Genomic DNA, 19,024 nt, shown 5'->3' on the forward strand with positions numbered 1-19,024 from the left:
GGGCTGTTTCCCCCATGAAGAAAGGGTGCTGGGACTGGACTGCGAGCCATAATGAAGGATACGGGGAAAGCTGCTCAGGACTTTTATGTGCCCTTTGCTACACTATGTGAGTAAGGAGAAAGGAAGTGGCTGGATTAAAAGAAATACATCCTTTTTTACCCTCTGCAAAGATTGCTCAGTAGGATAAAAATTTTAAACTCGTGGGTAACAGTAATATCTATATTTATGCCAGCTAAATTGCTGGTTGCCTCAGTAGCGTTACAAAAACTTCGGATGAAGTGTTTTCAGTACCTTGCAGCATAAATGCTCTCCCCTCCTCCCAGGAGAACTCCGATCCTATAAAATGAATAAGACACATTTTAGATTTGCCCTGCAGAAGTGCCGTTGCGCTATCCTAATGTTAGGAAGAGAAGTGGTGTTTATTTAACACACGAACATTAGCAGCCGGGCAGGACATGATGATTCATGGAGATCTGCACTTTTAAACTCAGGAAGTACAAATCAACCTATTTCTCATTAACCTTATCTCAAAAATCTAGTCGATGGGACTTACTCTTAAGTTTACTCCTTTTTCAAAAAGCCTTTCCCTCCTCCAGGATTGCTGGTGTTCGCTGCTTAGATCAAACTGCCAAAGTTAGCCATCAGGCTATCTGCTAACTACTTCTTGGATTAAGACATTCTTCTCAAATTGTTTATAGGCTGCTCCCCTCCCTTTCTGCCCAAGTCCGGACCTCTGGTTTTTAAATTACATACTGTGTTAGGCATCTTATCCCATCAATCCGTGAGATCTCTTCTCTGCCCTCCTGGTTTCCTTTTATTCTAAAATAGATGGGTGCCATATGACTAATCTCCCGACACAATTCATTTCTTGCAAACCTGTATCATTTTAGTGGTTTTCTACTGCACCTTTCTAATCTTAGCAATATTCTTCCCATAACAACAGGGAGAGGCGGCGCTCGGAAAGGGCTCTCATCAGTGTGCTTGACACTTCTGGAATAGCTTCAGTGGATTTAAACATCAGGCCTATATACCCAAAGAGCTCGCTTGGCTTTCTGACAGCTGCCTAGCATGGTGCAGATGGTTTTAGTTTATTCCCCATTTACCACCAAATGATTTCCCCCTTAAAATTAATAGAAGAAAAATATTTGGAAAGTGATAGCTGGTTGTTAGATATTACTTTTAGTGTTCCTGTTCATATTTTTCTTCCCTTTCTTTTCTGTCCCATATGCGCTTGTTCTTGTGATCTTGCAGGGTTGTAAAGTTATGATTCAGCAAAGCGCTGAAGGTGAGAGCAGAGCCCCGCTGATGCTGCCGCTGGCACCTCCTCCCCGAGGTGCCTCCTGGTGGGGTGCTCAGCTCGGTCACCTCCATGGCAGCACCCCGGCTCTGGGGTCACCATGGCCTTCGGGATGTGGAGGAGGAGGTGGTGCGCACCAGCACGGGGATGGGCTGTATCCAGCCGGGGGGTCGGCACCATTCCCGTTTTTGCCGCGGACACGGTTTGGGGATGCAGCGTGTGGATGAGGGAGGTTTTCAAAAGGTTTTCGAAGGGGTGTACAAAGAAACCCCCCGTTGCCTGCGTTTATTGCTTTTGGGGACATCCAGCCTCTCAATCCAGACCATCCCAAGGCTGGAGAGAAGAGGAGGCTTTTGATTCATACAGAATTGATAGCGTCTATCGAAATTAATTCCACATGGGGAAGGAAGCACTGTCTCCGCATAGTAACACCCAGTGCGGAGTACACTGCCGAGTTCAGGCTCTGACTCTGAAAACGCTTGAAGGCAGAACATATGTTTCGGGGGGGTTTGAAGATACCACAACCCATGAGATATCTAAGGCAGCATGAACGTGCTTCGTATAACCCATGAATGTAAAAAAAAAATAAAAAAAATAATCTCAGAAGGCTTGAAACTTTCCTCATACATATTGCACTCAAATGGATGTAACTGTGGTTTCTGCGGGGTCACTCCTCATTTATCCTCGTATAATGGGAATACGCCTTCGCTTTCTCACTGAATCTCGTTGGGATCTAATCTAGGTGGTCAGATGGGCCTTAGAGCACCTGCCCCCAGCTCGAGGGAAGTGCTGGTAGATATTACCTCTGCTGCTCCTGTGCATCTGCCCTCTCCTCCTTTCAGCCAAGGAGGCTCTGAAAGTGTTTTGGCCTGAGTTTGATAGGCCGACTTCTTCAGTGGCGTGGGGTAGAGTGGTTTCATTGATTTCCCAGAGCTACACAGATTCACACCATCTGGGAAGCTGACACAAAGGATTTACAGTAAAAAAGGTACATCATATTTTTATTATTTCCTGATGTTGTTTTATTGTTATGACATCACATTCTGGACAATGATAATTCAAAAGCCTCCTTTTATGGCCTTTTTATTGGGCTGCATAGATGGAGGATTAGGCTCCATTCAAAGGCTCGACTGTATACTTTTCACTCAAACTCAACGCAGCACGGGCAGAGTCCCAGCAGGACCGAGCCTGACGTCAGCATGGGTAGAGATGAATATTGCCTTTAACGAAGCAATCCAAATTGCAGGAAGTGTATAGCATGTTTTGATATGTTTAATTGCGATATTATCTATAGCTGAGGGAATCTGATCGGGTTTGAGCTTGCAGTCTCCCATGCCCTGGTGCCGTCATCTGCTCCGAATCAGGAAGAACAGCGCTGATGAACTTTCCAAGTCTCAAGGAAGCTGCTGGCTCTTATTTTAAATATTTGTCCTTGCTATCTGTGACAAAAGTGCAGTCACTGAGCAGCACGCTTCAGCTGAGGTGGTTGTTTTCCATCAGGAATTTAAAACTTGGAGCATTTTTCCTGTCTTTTATCTTCAGCCCACAAGGAACATGACTGGACAGAAAGAGCCTGAAGTTAAGTCGTGTACGTGCTACACTGACTGCAGTGAGACTTTTTTTTTAGTGAAGATAAGGAAATATGTCTTGTGTAAAACTGTATTTTGGCAGGATCACTTGTGACTGAGGACACTTAAATTTTTTAGCCTATACTTCTAATAAGCCTTTCTTACTTAATGAATTGTTCCAGGTGATTTTAAGTGGAAACTATTTAAAAAAATAGAGAAATCAGTTGAAGAAAGACCATAAGACAATTATGTTATATTATACAAAATGCTTCCCGCTGGCTCTTCAGCTGGTGCAGCCCACCTGGCCCACCCATTCTTTGGGAGAGACTGCAAGCTTTGCATTAGATCCAGTATTTGTTGTGACCATTGATGCTGTTCCCCCCACTTTCTGAGTGCCGTACCGAGAGGGATGGACAAATCATAAGCAAAATGCACAATGATAAGAAAGTGTAGTGATAACATGACACTGTGTTTTTTCCTTTCATTTCTATGTTTTAGATGTATACTTATGTTTGTTTGCAGCTTGAACTGACAATACAACTAATTAACATCTTGCAGGTATGTGACAACATTGTATAGCAGGACTTCGAAGCATGAATGATCTTAGTGCCTCTAACACACTGTGGGCATTAAAGGAGGAACTGATGCATGTCAATAAATACCTCTAAGCTTTAAGTTTGAAACGACCCTAGCCTTTGATGAGTAAAATTCAAGGGACAGGTATGGGAATGCCTTCTCCAGCCAATGGGTTGTGCTGGCTTGGCGGGGAGATGTCTATCTATACTGAGTCTGTCCCTTTCCCAGTCTGCAGTTAGATATTTCTGTGAAACTGGGATGCAGAGCCTGAACCCTATTCTAGATTTTACTCACCTACCTTGTGCATGTGATGAAGACAACTGACTTATCTCCCTTTGGAGGCACGTCTGGAAGAAGAGTGCAGGGGTTAGAGCAATTGCTCATGAATAGGAGCTCCCAGCTCAGCAATGTAATTGGAAACGACCCATAGTCCCATTTTTTTGGAGCTAGGTTAACATCACTGTCTCAGCTTCCTGAACAGTCAGTTGGGCGGGATCAGTGATTCATCCCACCCAGCTTAGACCCATGTTTTAGGAAGGAATGAATTGCCCTCTGGCTGATGAAAACCTTAGATGAGACATCTAACTTTTAAATGACTAAAGCTTGGTGACACAGATCTCCTTCTAAATGCAGAAAACCTGTTTAGTTTGGCTACTCTTTTGACCTTCGTCTGGAAAAAAAACCAAACCACTAACTTTTCTTCAACACCAAACACTTAAGTTTACTTTTTTATTTACTACGATCCCACTGCTTCCTGGGGCCAGCCCTCCTCAGCTTGTGGGCATTTGCCTTAAGTGAAACCACAGTGTGGCTGCTCTACTACAACCCACTACACCTCCATAGACTACGAGGGCACCCGCTCATTTTACTGATGCTGTCGAAGTGTCTTTAACTGCCCTTATGCACATGGTGGGCGAAAAGAGCTTATCCCAAAGGTTTGCACTGCAGACATTGCAGGGCTCCGTCACTGAGGGGCTCAGTCCCCCCAGAGCAGAGAAGTCTTTGGACATTTGTCGTTGGGAAACAGAGAGAACCAGACACCCAAGGTGTCTGTAGCCTTACATGTCTGTGCATCACTTTCCCAGCAGTGTACAATCACATCTCTGTATCTCAAGCACCCATTGCAAAACTGTGGGGCTGGTGCAGGTGCATTGAACTCACAAAAATAAGGGGTTTGGAAGCTTCTCAGATGAAGGTTGGCTTTTCTCTGCTCAGTCTCCACTGGATAGTTTTACTGAAACCCACAACAATGGGTGAAAAGGAAACCTCATGTAAACCAATTTAACGCTTTATATGTAATACAGGAGCCTTAGTGAGGGAACTAAGGCGAAGCCGAATTCACAGCCAGATCCTGCAAAGTGCTAAGTCCCTCAGGTCCCAGGGGCAGGATGATGAGCATCGTCTAGACTGAGGCCCCTAGACTGTACCATGCTTGGTGAGCTTCCAAAGGCGCTTGAGAAGAAGTCCTGATCTTACCAGTAAGGGTATTTCATAGTGACTCTGTCTTTGAGCGTAATGGAGTTGGTGCATTAGCTGTGACAGCGTGGAGCAGGCAGGGGTTGGTTACTTCTGAATAGTTTATTGATCTGTTACCTCATTTTTCATTTTCTGGAGTAACTCACAGCTTGAGCAAACAACACAACGTTAAATTTATTGGGAGCTGTGTGTTAGTCTCTGAATTTCCATAAAGTATTTGAGAAGAAGAGAAGCAAGGCATGTAAATAGCACAACATCAGCAGCCTTCCATCTCAAACAGCTGCTCTAAGTAGGGGCAGTGGTCCCAACCTGCTGACACACTCTGGGCTGCCTTCTGCTCTGCTCTGCATGTCTGCTTGAGACTGTTTTTCAACACTTTCCCATTTATTTCCAAGCCAAACAATTGGCCAAAATTCAGGGCCCTGGATGTAGTTTCATGTAGAAAGACTAATCAAGTCAGGTGTTCCTTGGCCTAAGCCTGTCTCTTTGTGAGGAATGCGCTGAGTCTGGTCTCCTGAGCAGAGCAGAGCAAGAACAGACCGAGGAGCCAGATGCAGCTTCTTTGCTCACAGGTTTAGTCTTTGTAGTCTGTGTTTGGGCCAAAAGCACCATTGCTAAGCTTTCCTCCAGCCACGCTCCCAGTGCTATTTGTGTCACGCTGTCGCTCCTTTCTCCCCTTCTGTTTTTCTCTTGTTTTTTTTTTTTTTTTTGCATAGAACTTACTATCGTAACAAGAAAATGTCTGTTACTAGTTTCTGTGTATGGAGCAGAGGTGGCAAATTTAGCTGGTCTTCACACCCATGAAAGACATTAATTATTGCTCACACTCATTGCCGTAAGCAACTAGAGTGAGATTTCACCCAACTCCCCAGCACTGTTTTCTTCATTGCCTCTGTCATTTGTGTGCATCCCCATCTGTGCCTATCTAGCCTCATGATTTTGCAGGTTTAGGTTTTGGTGTTACCAGAAAAGTCATTACTTTTCCATGACAAGTTACTTTTAGGGCTGCACGTCCTAGAAGTGTATTTAAGACCCCGAGGTTCCCCATCATGTAGAGTTCAGAAAAGTACAATGGTAAATCTGTGCACTACAAGTTGATCCAAGTCAAGACTTCATGAGAAAAAGGCAATAGTAGAGGTCATCCTTTCCAGGTCAAGGCTAATTACTGAAAAGAATGGAAACAGCCTTGAAGTTGTTAAGGGAAAGGGGATAGACAGAAGATTATGAATGCTTCCTGTATTCCATAGGAAATGAAAACTTCCTATTTTCCTTTCTTAAGCCTATTTCCTATCGAAATCAGCAGCTATACCATTTAATTGTGTGTATTAGTTAAGAAAGATGAGGACTATTTTCATGGAGCACACACATATAACCATACCGAGGTGTTTTGTGTCAAATTCTGACAGAAGGAAGTCAGCTTCCATTCCCAGCACAGGTAATTAAATGTTGATGAAGCAATTAAATTCTAAGGATTTTAATCACGAACTGTAACTTTTGCCCCTATAAAACTGTGAATGCACTGAAACTTATTTATGAAACAAATGTCCTTAGTGCTCTGGATAAAACAAGGCTTCTGACATTGATTCTTGTCTCCTACCCTGCGCTGTGTCATTGTGGTGCTGTTTTCAATACACTGTAACACTTCTCTGAAATGGGCCAGAGGCACATGTGATGGAGAATCACCAGAAATCTTTGAAAACTCTAGAATACATATATTTTTTTAGAAATGTTACAAAGATACAGTCACAGTTATGGTCCTGCTGTGTAGTTTCATGCACCCGAAGACAAACAGAGATGTGTCTTGTGACTGTGAACTGTTTGCAAAGGTGAGAGTGGGTTTTTTGCTATGGCCTCCTCAAACACAAGCTCTGGGTCATGAGCTTTGCCACACATGGTGTGGTTTAGGGCAAGACCCCTTTCTCCCTATGAAGAAGTAAGGCGACTTGTTGACCAGTCATGGTGGTACCTCTGAGACCTATGGGGACTATAACTGGGCAGTGAGGTGGATCTTGAGGGCGTTGCTAGTAACGCAAAACCAGCCGTATCCTATCCTGCTTTTCTCTTGCTTTTTTCCTGCTCTGGAGAGACCAAAAGTCTGGATTGTGGTGGGAGATACTAGTGGGCGACATTCCCCAGGTCTTGGATCTTACTGAAGTTACGGTGTGTTTGTTGGGTCATTAATGCCAAACCTAAACCATCCCAAACTGAGCACATTATGAACCTTTGGCAAAAAATAGTCTTATAACCGCGCCTTAGATAGAGATTAATTTGTCTTGGCCCCAAGCGCAGCTGCAGTCTAGGAGTGGTAATTCGTTGTAAACACCTTCAGAGCATGTCAGGCCTCATAAAATCCCTATCTTAGACTATGATGTAGCTTTAAAGACAATACTCTGCAGTTATGTAGGGACAAAGTAACTCCTTCTGTGCATCTGCTGAGCTCATTTGTTTTCAAATGTTGATTTAAATTTTAGGTTTTATTATGTGATATTGCTAAAACTATGGTTTTATGGCAAATGTGTTCCAATGCAATAAAAATGTGCTTATTTTTCTGCCTACTCCCTGAACTAAGAATAAAATGCCTTAAGGGACTATATATATTTAATAGATTTTCTGAATTAAAAACCCCTACGATTAAAATCATAATCTTTGGTGGTCCCACATAATATTTTGTAGCTGACATTCATATATAAGGTAACGTAATCTTGTTTTTTGATGGGCCTTCTGCCTTTGCTAAGTTTCCTCTCTGGCTAATTAATGTTTCTGCCTGCCATTGATTTTTCAGATCCACCCAGCTTTCATTTGTTATTTTCTTTCACTGATTATTTTAATAGCATGCCTTAATGTAGCATATGTTTGGATTCCTGCTCCAGTTTTACCCTAGCCATTATTAACAATGTAAAGCTCCTCCCTTATATGACAATGCTTATGTGTTTAGCTGTGCTTAATTAGCCCCATCTTAGCAGGGAAGCACTGTTGAAGACTCGTGTCTTATCTCCCAATGTTTCCATTTCCCCTTTTGCTAGCAGATAAAAGCTGATGATAATCCTGTGCTGCAGGTTTGGGGCACAACCATCTGCAGCTTTACTTTTAGAGTGTAAACAGGCAGATTGCTTCCCACTTAAACTGCTACCACATTGGACTGTTATCTTCAGGCTAATCGTAATTACATTCGTGCATCTTCAGAGGATGTTAATTACAGGAAGACGCCTTCTTTTTCTTGAATACTGGAACCAGTGCACTGCAAGTCTGGGGCAATAAAGGGGAGGAAAAGCATTAAATCACAGGTGGGAAGTACAGAAATTTAAAAAAAAAAGTTCCAATAGGCCAAAAGGTTGTTTGGGTGGCAAAGGGAAATAAAAGGTAGGAAGAAAAAAAGACACATTAAACCTTGCTGTCACATGGAGGTGCATCAGCCCGGAGGATAAGAGCAAGAGAGCTCATCACACCCATGGAAGGACATGAGGTGACTAGAGCGGGAGCTGCATGCCGGAGGTGTCCTGGAGCAAGGTGGAATATGTGCCTGGGACGGTTTCGCTCCTTGTGCGGCTGCGAGTGAGGTGGGGTGGGAAGGGGGCCGAGGTTTCCCCATCGCTAGTGTCTCCCAGCGCGGCACACAGCCCCTGGGTCCAGGAGCCAGGCAGGAAAAGAGCATTAACCCACGTGAATTGTGCTGGCTATGAAACGCCCAGACAGCAAGGATACCTGTATTTTTTAGACAATATATACAACACACAGTGGCAGATGTTCATTTGGCCGAGCAAGTAGATGCCATAAAGCTTCAATTTGTATTATTTCTGAATCAATAAGGCATATAGCAATTGGACCACCACGTGCACTAAAGGCTGTATGCCAAAGTACATTTGTATGTTTAAAAATTAATGTGATCAGGAAGATGGTGGGAGTTTTAGAAAAGATGAACTGAGAGACAGAAATTCTACGTCCATATAAGCAAAGGTGCCGGGGTGAGAAACATTGCTTCCTTCAGGCTTCAGGTGAAGTTTGAGGTGTGACAAATCTGACTCCACTCTTGTGATCAGAGGAACACACTGTTGCCATTGCTCTGGATCCTGTCTCTAACGATGACCAGACCAGATGTTCTGGTTTTAAAGCAAGCTACGGACAATTAAATTGGTTTGAAAGGCACTGGCAGCACCAGCTTTCAGTAATTACCCATCTTTGTGTGGATGTGATGTGATGGGAGTGGAAAGCAAAAGCAGAAATTTAATATGACCCTTGCCACAGGCATCTTGGATAAAGCACTCTTGGCCGCCAGACAAACGCAGGCCTCGATCCTGCAGAAGCCGATTACTTTTATACACACAAATAGTCCCACTGTGGCATAAAGCGTGCAGAAGTTTATTGGAAGATGCCCTGAGAAGGGAAGTGGGAGTGAAGCAAGCTGGAGGAATGACTAATAAGAATTAGAGGGGAGTTAAGCACAGGGTAGCAGAAGTTCAACCACTTGGCCGATCCATAAGGTGGGTGGGTTACAGCTGGAGCATCACATCAGATAAAATAACAGGAAGAGCTGAGTGATGGCAACCACAGGGAAGAAGACCACCAGGAAGACCGAAAAGTGGAATGATCCTTTAATACCACTGAGCAGGGTGAGACAGGAGAGGACAAGAGGATACACAATGTGATGAATGCAATTACTCACATCTCTGACTCAGGACCGAATGGGTGTTAGTACTTAATGCTTTTTTTGTGATTGTATTTTGGTTATTTTGTTAAGTAACAGAGTCCAAAGGGAACATGCCATGAAGCCCTTGGGAAAGCAGCGGTTACTAAGCCAAAAGAGATTAGGTAGAGAGTTTGCAAGTGAGTGAACATGAAGAATGTGTAAACCTAAACATCTGAGGGATTAATATCCGAACAATCATCTTAGGTGAGAGAGGCATGGCTGCAAATATGGATGAACTGACACATGCACCACAATCTTTAAATCTCATTGTAACAGGCATGGGGATCATGTAAAAGCAAATGAAGAGGGGACGTCAGAAGAATCCTGTCCAACCTGCCTACAACTCTGGAGGGGTGGGTGTTTAATGCAGAGCTTCCTGAGCTCCTCAAGTTTTGCCCAAGACCGTACCCAGCTGCATCCCTGTCTCTGCTGCTCCAAGTACCTGCTCTTTTCAACCTAATGGCCACATAATATAAACTCCATGAACTGGGATGTGAACTGCAATCTTGCCTTAAAAGAGGAGAAGGTTCTTCATTTTGGTGGACCCTCCAGGAGGCAGGTTAGAAACCAGGCAACAAACCCCATTTCAGCCTCGCCTGTCTGGCAGGTGGGATCACGGCTCCCCAGTGCACCCAGCTCAGCCCTCAGCTCAGCACAGAGAGTCCCACCTTTAGGGGAGCCTCGTAAGACGTGTCCTTCTGCTGAGCACCCACCTCTGAGGACCCTAACAGCAAACGCGCTTCTTCTCAGGCACATGCCTATGGCCCTGGGACAAAAAAAAAAAAAAAAAAAAAAAAAAAAGACTACTTGCATGCAAAGCTTTTACAAATTTGGTCACTGTGACCAAACTTTATTACCCATTTTATGGAACTGTGACAAAAGTCTAGGAATCAAACAACATGGGGATCACAGAGGCTATTATGTTTATTGTGCTGAACAGACTGTGATAATCCATTAAAGGAACATTTTCAACAAGCAAGCGATTCGAAGTACAATCATAGACAGCAACTCTACACGAAGAACAAAGCAAAAAGTTAGAAGACACTCAAAAGAAAAAGTAAACTGTAGTTAAACATCTTGAAGCGTTTGCTTTTTTTTTTTCCTGCAAACACACCTCTCTTGCAGAAATGGTAGGAGAGTTAAATGTCCAGTCTTAGTTAGCAGTGACCAATGACAGCAAAGAACAGTCGTATAAAATTTATCTCCCACAAAAATAAACTATATATATAAAAAATTTTATGATGTTCTCACTGATTCAATGGCCACATGCAATTTTTCAGTCTGAAAAAATGAGGTATAGTAGGCCCTAAGAGGTAGTAATGTGTTTTGATTGTACTACAATACATAGAAAATACAAGATTCAGTTCCATCAGAGTGGTAAGTCTCTCGGAGGTTGAAGTGTGACACACACCCAGCGATTATTTCTGTGTCATCCACTGAATACTGTGGCTTTTAAAAATGCAAGAAAAAAACCCCAAACCCAAACCCCAAAAGGGACTTGCTAAGGCTTGATTCGATGCCCTTTGAAGTCAGCAGAATTCCTTCTGCTGCCTTTAAGTGATACTGGATTTGGCCTATTAGAGCTACTGTATAGCTAGGATTATTTCTCTTTCACTTAATATTAACGCATCTAGTTGTAATACTCCGGATCAGCTCTTTCTCAGCGATTTCCGTCACTGAACCCTCTGCGGACTTTCGAGGAGGTCCGCATTTCTTGACACTGCCTCTTGGAAGAAGCCAGTAAGTAGTTATCTTTAACTGCATTTGGCTTGGTACTAAAGCCATACCAACAGACGCCTTCCTGAGAAACTACCCCTGGCCCAGTTATTAATACAATGGTACAAAGTACTGACTAGGAAAGAGAGGAAGAAGGGAAATAATACAGAAATAGAGAAAATGGAATAGGAGGGGAGAGAGAGAGAGAGAGAAAGAACAACAAAAGTGAGAAAGAGAGGAGAATAAAAAACCTCTACATAAGAAGCATTTAAAATAAATCTGGCTGAAACATATTACAAAATCACATTTGTGTAAAATACATGAAAATACTTGTCAAGTATTTTCTTACAATCTACTAATTACTTTTTTTTTAAACACATATTTGTGATTGCATTATGCAAAAGCTGAGCTTGTTGCTTCCCACCTACAAAGCTTCAAGTTTCTTTGAAGGTTTTTTTTTGTTCGTTTTTTTTTTTTTTTAATACGAAAGTAATTTAAAACGTGTTCATTTTCCACAAGTTATTTTACAAAAATAGTTTTGAATTAGGGATTAGTTGCAGTCCTAACTGTTTCAAACGTCTCAAAACTAATGCTGAAAGTAACAAGTTCATTCCATTTAAAGTCTGGAGGTAGGTCTTTGTCAATCAATTAGTCCATTTCTTTAAACAATTCATTTGAGGTACAAACTTGGACAGTAATATTTAAACATTACAGCTAAATTTTTTTCTCTGTCATGTAGTGTCATTGAAGAAAATTATCCTCACAAACCTATCAGCAATTCAGTACAAAAATATATTCAAGTTAACAGTACATTACACAGAAGTCTAGCAGAGAATAGGGTAAGTACATTAAAAAAAAAAAACAACCAAAAAAAACAAACCAAGAGAAAGAAAAATACATAGTCATGCCAAAACACAATAAAGATATTGCTTCCTTAACTGCAATTAAGTGTTGAAGTAGAAATAAGGGGAAAATACAGATACTCATGATTACCTACCCAATAAAAATTTCCTGCATTTAATGTGTATAGCAGCATGTATTTATCAGTCTGTTGAGTTAATTGTAAAAATCAGAGGTAGTATTGAATAGTGGGGTAATATTGCATCTGGTGCTAAAAGTGCTGCTTTGAATGAAAAGATGGAGAAATGCCACTGGCACAGAGGTGCCCAGTGAACCATCCTATGTCAAAATACATCGCTTAAAGTAATGCACAAGCTTAGCTGAGGTACGTGGTGTTGGTTCTTACATCGCGACTGATGAGTAATGAGGAGAGAGTCAATTGTTTTGAAATACTGGTACGGGATGAGCGGAATTAGTCGAAACGAAGCAAAACATATGGATTATTTTTGTTCAGATAAACTCATGGTTAATTTTGAGGTACCTTTCTGTACGTTTTAAAACGCTTTTCTCGATAACGACTTAGTCATTAATGGCCTAAGAGTGTTTGGTGTCAGTCATTTTTGTTTCCATAGAAAATGCCTGGCTCAACAGAAAGCCGACTCCGTCCGGCTTCCTGTCGTCCAGAAGATGAGGGCTGTTCCTTTTATTTACTACTACTTATGCTGATATGTTTGTATCTATAACTATACAACGTATCTTTGTCTTTCTTCCCTTTTGCAAAAATGAAAGTACCTTTTTCGTGTTGATTTCTTTCTTCCGATTACCAGCTGAATGAAGTGAAAGATCAGCTTTCAATTTTTTTCCTGAAATAACAGTAAGTCTTAAAAAAAAAAATAAATCAAGTACAAGTCTACAAGAAGGTTACAAAAAAAAAAAAAAAGAGTAGTATCTATCCCTTATCTTTGGTGTTCTAAAACAGGGAGTTCACTAAGTAGGGAGTGGGTTGCTGGAAGCGTTGCAAGGCTTTAGTGTTACACACTCAGCCTTTCCTATTTCAATGCCCATTATAATGACTATGTTACAAGTTTCTTTGTTTATATGCAGTGCAGTGAATGACACAAACCTGATTCGGAGCTCTTCTTGACCCACTCACCCTTACTTAGCAGCTCAAACAAACTATTAGTAGGTTAAGAAAAAAGAAAACAGTAATTAAAAGTTGCATCGTTAATCTGTGTCCCCTTTGTTACAGCAGTTTTTCACTAAACCTGGGACTGTGAAGGGATTACAAAGAAGATGATTAGTCAAATCCTTTTTAAGGTTATGTGATATTTTTTTTTCCCCCAGGCAAAAGTGGAAAGACCATGGCAATAGAAAATAAGTGGTCAAGGCAGTGTCTTCTCCCTTCAAAAGACCCAACTGCTGATGAGGTAGAAATTGCATGGTGCGGTCTCCTAGTCTTCTTCTGCAGACTCTTGTGAGGACGTTTCTTCAGTCTCTTCCTAGAATATACAAACAGAAAAAAACAAACACCGTGGTGACCGCGTGTCTTAGGCTGCCACCTCACTCTTCTCTCACACAGCTGACAATTACCTCCTGAGCTAACAAAATGCCCTTCACAGCTACTGTCACATCTCAAGAAGCCACCTTGGGGAGGAACGGAAGGTCTCCTATCCTCCACTTTGGTTTGCCAGGCTTTCCTCCTACCCCAGGGAGTGCCACGAAAAAGTAATTTTGTGCCATGCTCTGTCATGGCCCTCTTATGGCCAGCAGACATGGGCTGCTAGAAAATGGAAAGCATTTTGAGCAGGTATCTAATGTTAAGTGGGTGCGCTGGGAAGCCTTCTCCTCCTCCTCGGCTGTCCTCCTCTGGCCCACCGCTGCCTTCATGTTCAACTTCAGCAAGGCTGCCCAAATGCGATGCTCTTACACTGCTTATTTAACAAACGTGCAGCATCTTGCAGGACACGGGCAGTAAACTGGGGGCAATAAACATTTCTGATAAAAGGGGCTGTCAGTGAAAAGTTGTTTTTTATCAAATGCTGCACATCATCGCCTGAGCCAGCACGTGAAAAAGATCTAGGAAGAACAGGAATTTACCCCCTCAGCCAACTGAGACCTTTTAAGAATGACCAGCTTAAAACAGCTTATAACAGTCTTCATACTTTAATAGATTTGATTTTCCACATGGCTTCATTTTGTCTGGGTGGCTAACTGACACAATTTATAACTCTCTTCCTTTCCCAGGCCACTACAGTACACCATTCAGCAAAGCATGCCTTAGAGCTTGCCTGCGTTATATGACCAAACTTCCATTCATTAGTGTTTGAAACACCTCAGCTGTGAAGGGCTCCTAAATGCTACCATGTGTGACACTGCTGCGGAGGAGCTGCATCAAGGAAAAACACGGGGCTTTAATCACAGGCCACTGCAATCCCCTTTCAAAAGGTTTCAACCTCTTCCCCACCCCCCACCCCTGCAAGAAAAGGTTGGAAAAAAAAGCTGTAAATCCAGGGAATAAACATAAGTATAAATGAATGGATGACAGCTTAAAAAATATAACCATAGCAGCATCAAGCCATGAGATTTCACACTGGTTTTGTTTAGTCTGCTTTGGGTTATGTGGGAAATGTGAAAAGCATGAAGCAAACGCTCCCCCCTCTCCCTTCATGCCCCCACCCCCTGCTAAAGCTCGGGCCTCAGATATTTAAGCCAGTAGATTTTTACCTCTTGACTAGGAAACAGGCCATGACCCTGGGGTACTCTCTCGAGCACCAGGCACAAAGAAAGATGTAGCGTGATCAAAGCCGTGGACGGAGGAAAGAGAGCAAAGTCAAGTGTCAGCTGCCCTCTGACCTTGACTTTTCAATTAATATTTAAATTCCAGAAGACACCGATCTATCATGCAGATGAACAGTTTCTTCCTCGCAACAACTCGTGTCCACTTGTAGCAGAGTTATATTCACAGTGCTGCTATGAAAACGATCTCTGACTCACAAAACGATTAAGCAAATTTTACCCCGTCCCTGGCGGCACTGGGGGACCTGCACTCATACTCTACTGAATCCCATTAACGCATAATGCATTTTCCCTGCTTACCTTCCCCACAGAACAGGACTGTGGCTATTACAACATTTCAGTCAAGAAGAAAAATGGTATCTACAGGCACCTAACGAAGGGCTAATTTGGGCTGCATGTGGAGAGACAGCGCAAAATATGTTAGTAATTCAGGATTTGGGATGATCAAGGCAAACACCAGCTTTGCCTCCAAGCCAAGTACTTCAGTTAAAAATTACGACTGTGGGTTCTGTGCTCTTAACATAATGCAGGTAGACACGTTTTGGTATTTGACAATGATCGTGTGCTTAATTTCTTATAGCACCACCGTCAGCCCTGAGCCTCTCATCACCGTTTCCCAGAAGATGGCTGCAAACGCCTGGGTGCGGAGCAGCAGCTCACTTCGTTTTACACTTGGCTTGTCAGGAGACTACTGAAACCTGATGGCCTCATTCTCCATGAAGGTGCACTTCCGATCACGGAATAAGAAGGTTGGGGGAGAGGGGAAGTATGTGGAAGGGCGTACATCAGAGCCCAGCCAGGGCAGCCAGAGAGAGCTATTTCTAGTTAGAGAGTTGCCCGCTCTACTGATTTTTACTGTAAATCTCACAGTATTTTTTTTTCCTTGTAGCCCCTGCTGCAGTGATCAAGAAAACGAATGCAAAGCTCTTCCTTCATTTACATATGTATGGTCAGGTAATGAAGGTCGAGTTTCTCTCATCTGCTTATGTACATGAAAATATGTGTATCTGTAGTACCTGGAAGGATGAGAAACCAAAAATCAAGCTAAACCCTCACAAATGTTTAAATAATAAACTAATTATTAAAAAATATTTGAGACTGGCAGACTTCAAATTCACATCAGTCTTGGCAAACACTTTTTTACATGAAGAAAAGCTGGCAAAGGGATTGTTACGCAGCAAAAAGAAAACTTCCCTTCATTAAGTTAATTCCTTGCAAAAGCCTAAGATAGCTCAGTTACAGACGGGTGGTTTTAAGCCAACCTATCACGTAAGTTCCTTGTCAAGGCACAGATGGAGACATGATCGCTGCTCTGGTGCTTACAATTCAAAGAAAGGGATAATACAAATCAGACATAGATGCATGGAGGGACCCAAAGGAAGAACTGAGTACAGGTTCTGAAAGAGAAAATGCAGATGTATAAGACAGGAACAAAGAGGGATTATTTTTTTTTGCACTGGTGAAAAACTGGTGGCAAATATCAGAAGGCTGTGGAGCTGTGATCCTCAACGCACCCTTTGCCTTTACATGCATACACACTTCTCCCCAAAAGATGGAGGGGAGTGGGGTTTTGAAAACTGTGCACCCCATAGAAGTTGCAAACTGGTTCCACACTGAGCAGAGAGATTCACTAAAGTGCAGTGTGACACATCAGGGTGCTGGGCACCTCAGGGAAAGGATGCTTTACCATCAGTTAGCACCCTCCAGGCACTTACAAGTCCTCACAAAGCCACAAAGGTCGATGGCATAGCCATGTGTCATAGGATCAGTCCCCGAGTCGAAAGTCGAAAGAGGAACTGGGGCCGGAGTGAAATACTTTCTAAGTCCAGATGTGCTTCCGATCAAGTTGAAGAGCAGGGCAAAAATCAAGAAGGAAAGCATGGTCATTAGAGCAGACGTTAGAAATCCAAGTCACTCCATCACAGCGTGATCGCCATGCAGAGCATAAATTCAGCAACACCACCACAGGAACCACTCAGCCAAGAAGCGAAGGTTTCAGATTACATGGCAGCCTTAATTCAGGTTGTTCTCACTTTTTAGGTGCATTCACTGTAGTCGTGGAGACAGAATGGTGACATGTGTTAATTGAGCGTAAATGTTCATCGACCCAGTTTTGCCTTGAAACAGCTACTCCCCTGGTTATTTGTTTTCTGCTGCAGCAAGCTCGCAACAGGCTGGGCTAGCAGACTGCAAAGAGAAACCTGAGAAAGCTTCAAGCCAACCAGGTCGGATACGGCTAACGGAAGCCACCGCCACGCAGACCTCAGGACGAACAGGACATGCACCTGAAGGGCAGGGTAAATACACACATGCATAGCTCAGGCTCTACTTCCTGCTGCTTAGACAATACCCCGTGTGGCTCCCTGCCCATCTGTGCGCCCTGCATACACGCATCCTCAGGGGCTGACCAACACAGGGATGCTCTGCAGAGGCAGTTTTATGTGGCACGTCCTGTCCTAGGTTGTCCCATGCATGGGCACGTTCATCCTGAGTTGCTACAGGTCACAACGTGATATGGATATTAGGAAAAATTTTTACACTAAAAGAGTTATTAAGCATTGGTACAGGCTGCCCAGGGAAGTGGCTGAGTCACCACCCCTGAAGGTATTTAAAAGACGGGTAGACATAGTGCTTAGAGGTATGGTTTAGTGATGGCTTTTGTCAGAGTTAGGTTGATGGTTGGTCTCAATGACCTGAAAGGTCCCTTCCAACCTAGGCAATTCTATGATTCTATGATTGTAAGGCAAACTGCAAGCCAGCACCCTGAGTTGTTTCCACCTTTAATTGCTATAACTGCCCCACCAAGCCCGGGGTGATGTGGAGCTGCTGCCCCTCCCTAAAAAGGGCAGCAAGAAGGCTTTCTCCAAATCTCCTATGTGCACAAATGTTTAACAGGTCTCTTGAGAGGTACCACTGGCAAGCAGCTGGCAGATGGAACCCACCACTGCAGGCCCCTCACCTCTCACTGGTGTTGGGTCCCAGCAGGAAAAGAAAGGACAGATGCTTCCCAACGTCTCACAGTGATATCAGATTAAAGCCAATGAATAAAGGTAACCTGGTAGTTCAGCAAAATTCTTATAAGTTATAAATCAGTAGTGCCATTAGTGTAAGACAGCATGAATAACAGGAAAAGTGATGAGTTTCATAGCTGGTTGGTTAAGAATAAGGCAGGTACCTAGGAACGGGAACAGACTGGAGAAGTTCACCACCAAAACATATTGCAAGCCAAAGAAGAACCATATTTGGCTAGATTGACTGAGTTCACCAAGCTGTCACCGCAAGTTTTGGGGTCTATGGCCACTGAGGACCACCAGAAGGACCACCTTGACTCGACCACACGTGCGTTCTATAGGAGGGGACTATGTAAGTAAGTTCCAAGAATTTGAGAGAATATGTATAACCATTCTGGGAAAATAAAATGTATATGTATGTGATAGCCTAATAAAAACTGTGTTTTGTTTAACATACGGTGTGCACGCTAGGAGGAACAATCCCCCATGCATCCGGCGCTGCAAATAAAGAATGCCCGCCTTCTAACACTTGAAGCAAGTCTTAGAGGGTTTTCTTCTAACCAGGCTTTACAGGTAACACAGAGCAGCTATCTGCCCTGAGACGGGCTACTCCACGGGGGGCTGGCAATGTTGTTGTTATCCCCGATTTAACAGTGGTGAAGGTAACAAAAAGGACCAGGAGGCAGGACAGCAGGCTTCAGTTACAAGTGCTATCTGCAGCCAGTATGCCTATTTGGGCTTGCCCAACACAGGATTTCAAAATACGACATCCCTGGTGGGATCTGGTTGCCTGAAGATAGGAGCCTGGAGCTGTTTTAGATACCCTGGGTACCTCAGCTGGTATCCAGTAGCCAGGCCAGAAGGCTGCTGGTCTCCTGTGTCGTGTCTGCCTGCTCTGTGTGGATGTGTGTGATCCCCTGGGACACCTAAAAGGGCCCAGAACAGCAGTGTCGAGATGCATGGACCCACTAACCCTCTCTGGAGCTCTGATGCTGCATCTCTGCTTTTGAAGGTTCTCCAATGGGGAAAAATAAACTGGTGTATACTGCAGGAATATGTG

The 19,024-nt window shown here is 43.2% G+C and overlaps 1 protein-coding gene across 1 annotated transcript in view; it reads right to left on the reverse strand.

Moving 5' to 3' along the window:
• Positions 1-10,510: 10,510 nt before the first annotated feature.
• HMGA2 (high mobility group AT-hook 2) overlaps positions 10,511-19,024 on the reverse strand; it is a 121,216-nt gene continuing 112,702 nt past the window's right edge. The window contains exon 5 of the mRNA XM_054187888.1: positions 10,511-13,656. Coding sequence (XP_054043863.1) covers positions 13,609-13,656 — 48 coding nt within the window. The 3' untranslated portion in view covers positions 10,511-13,608. The remainder of the gene's footprint in view (positions 13,657-19,024) is intronic.

Source organism: Rissa tridactyla, chromosome 1, assembly GCF_028500815.1.
Source record: "Rissa tridactyla isolate bRisTri1 chromosome 1, bRisTri1.patW.cur.20221130, whole genome shotgun sequence".
In the NCBI taxonomy this organism is placed as follows: Eukaryota; Metazoa; Chordata; class Aves; order Charadriiformes; family Laridae; genus Rissa; species Rissa tridactyla.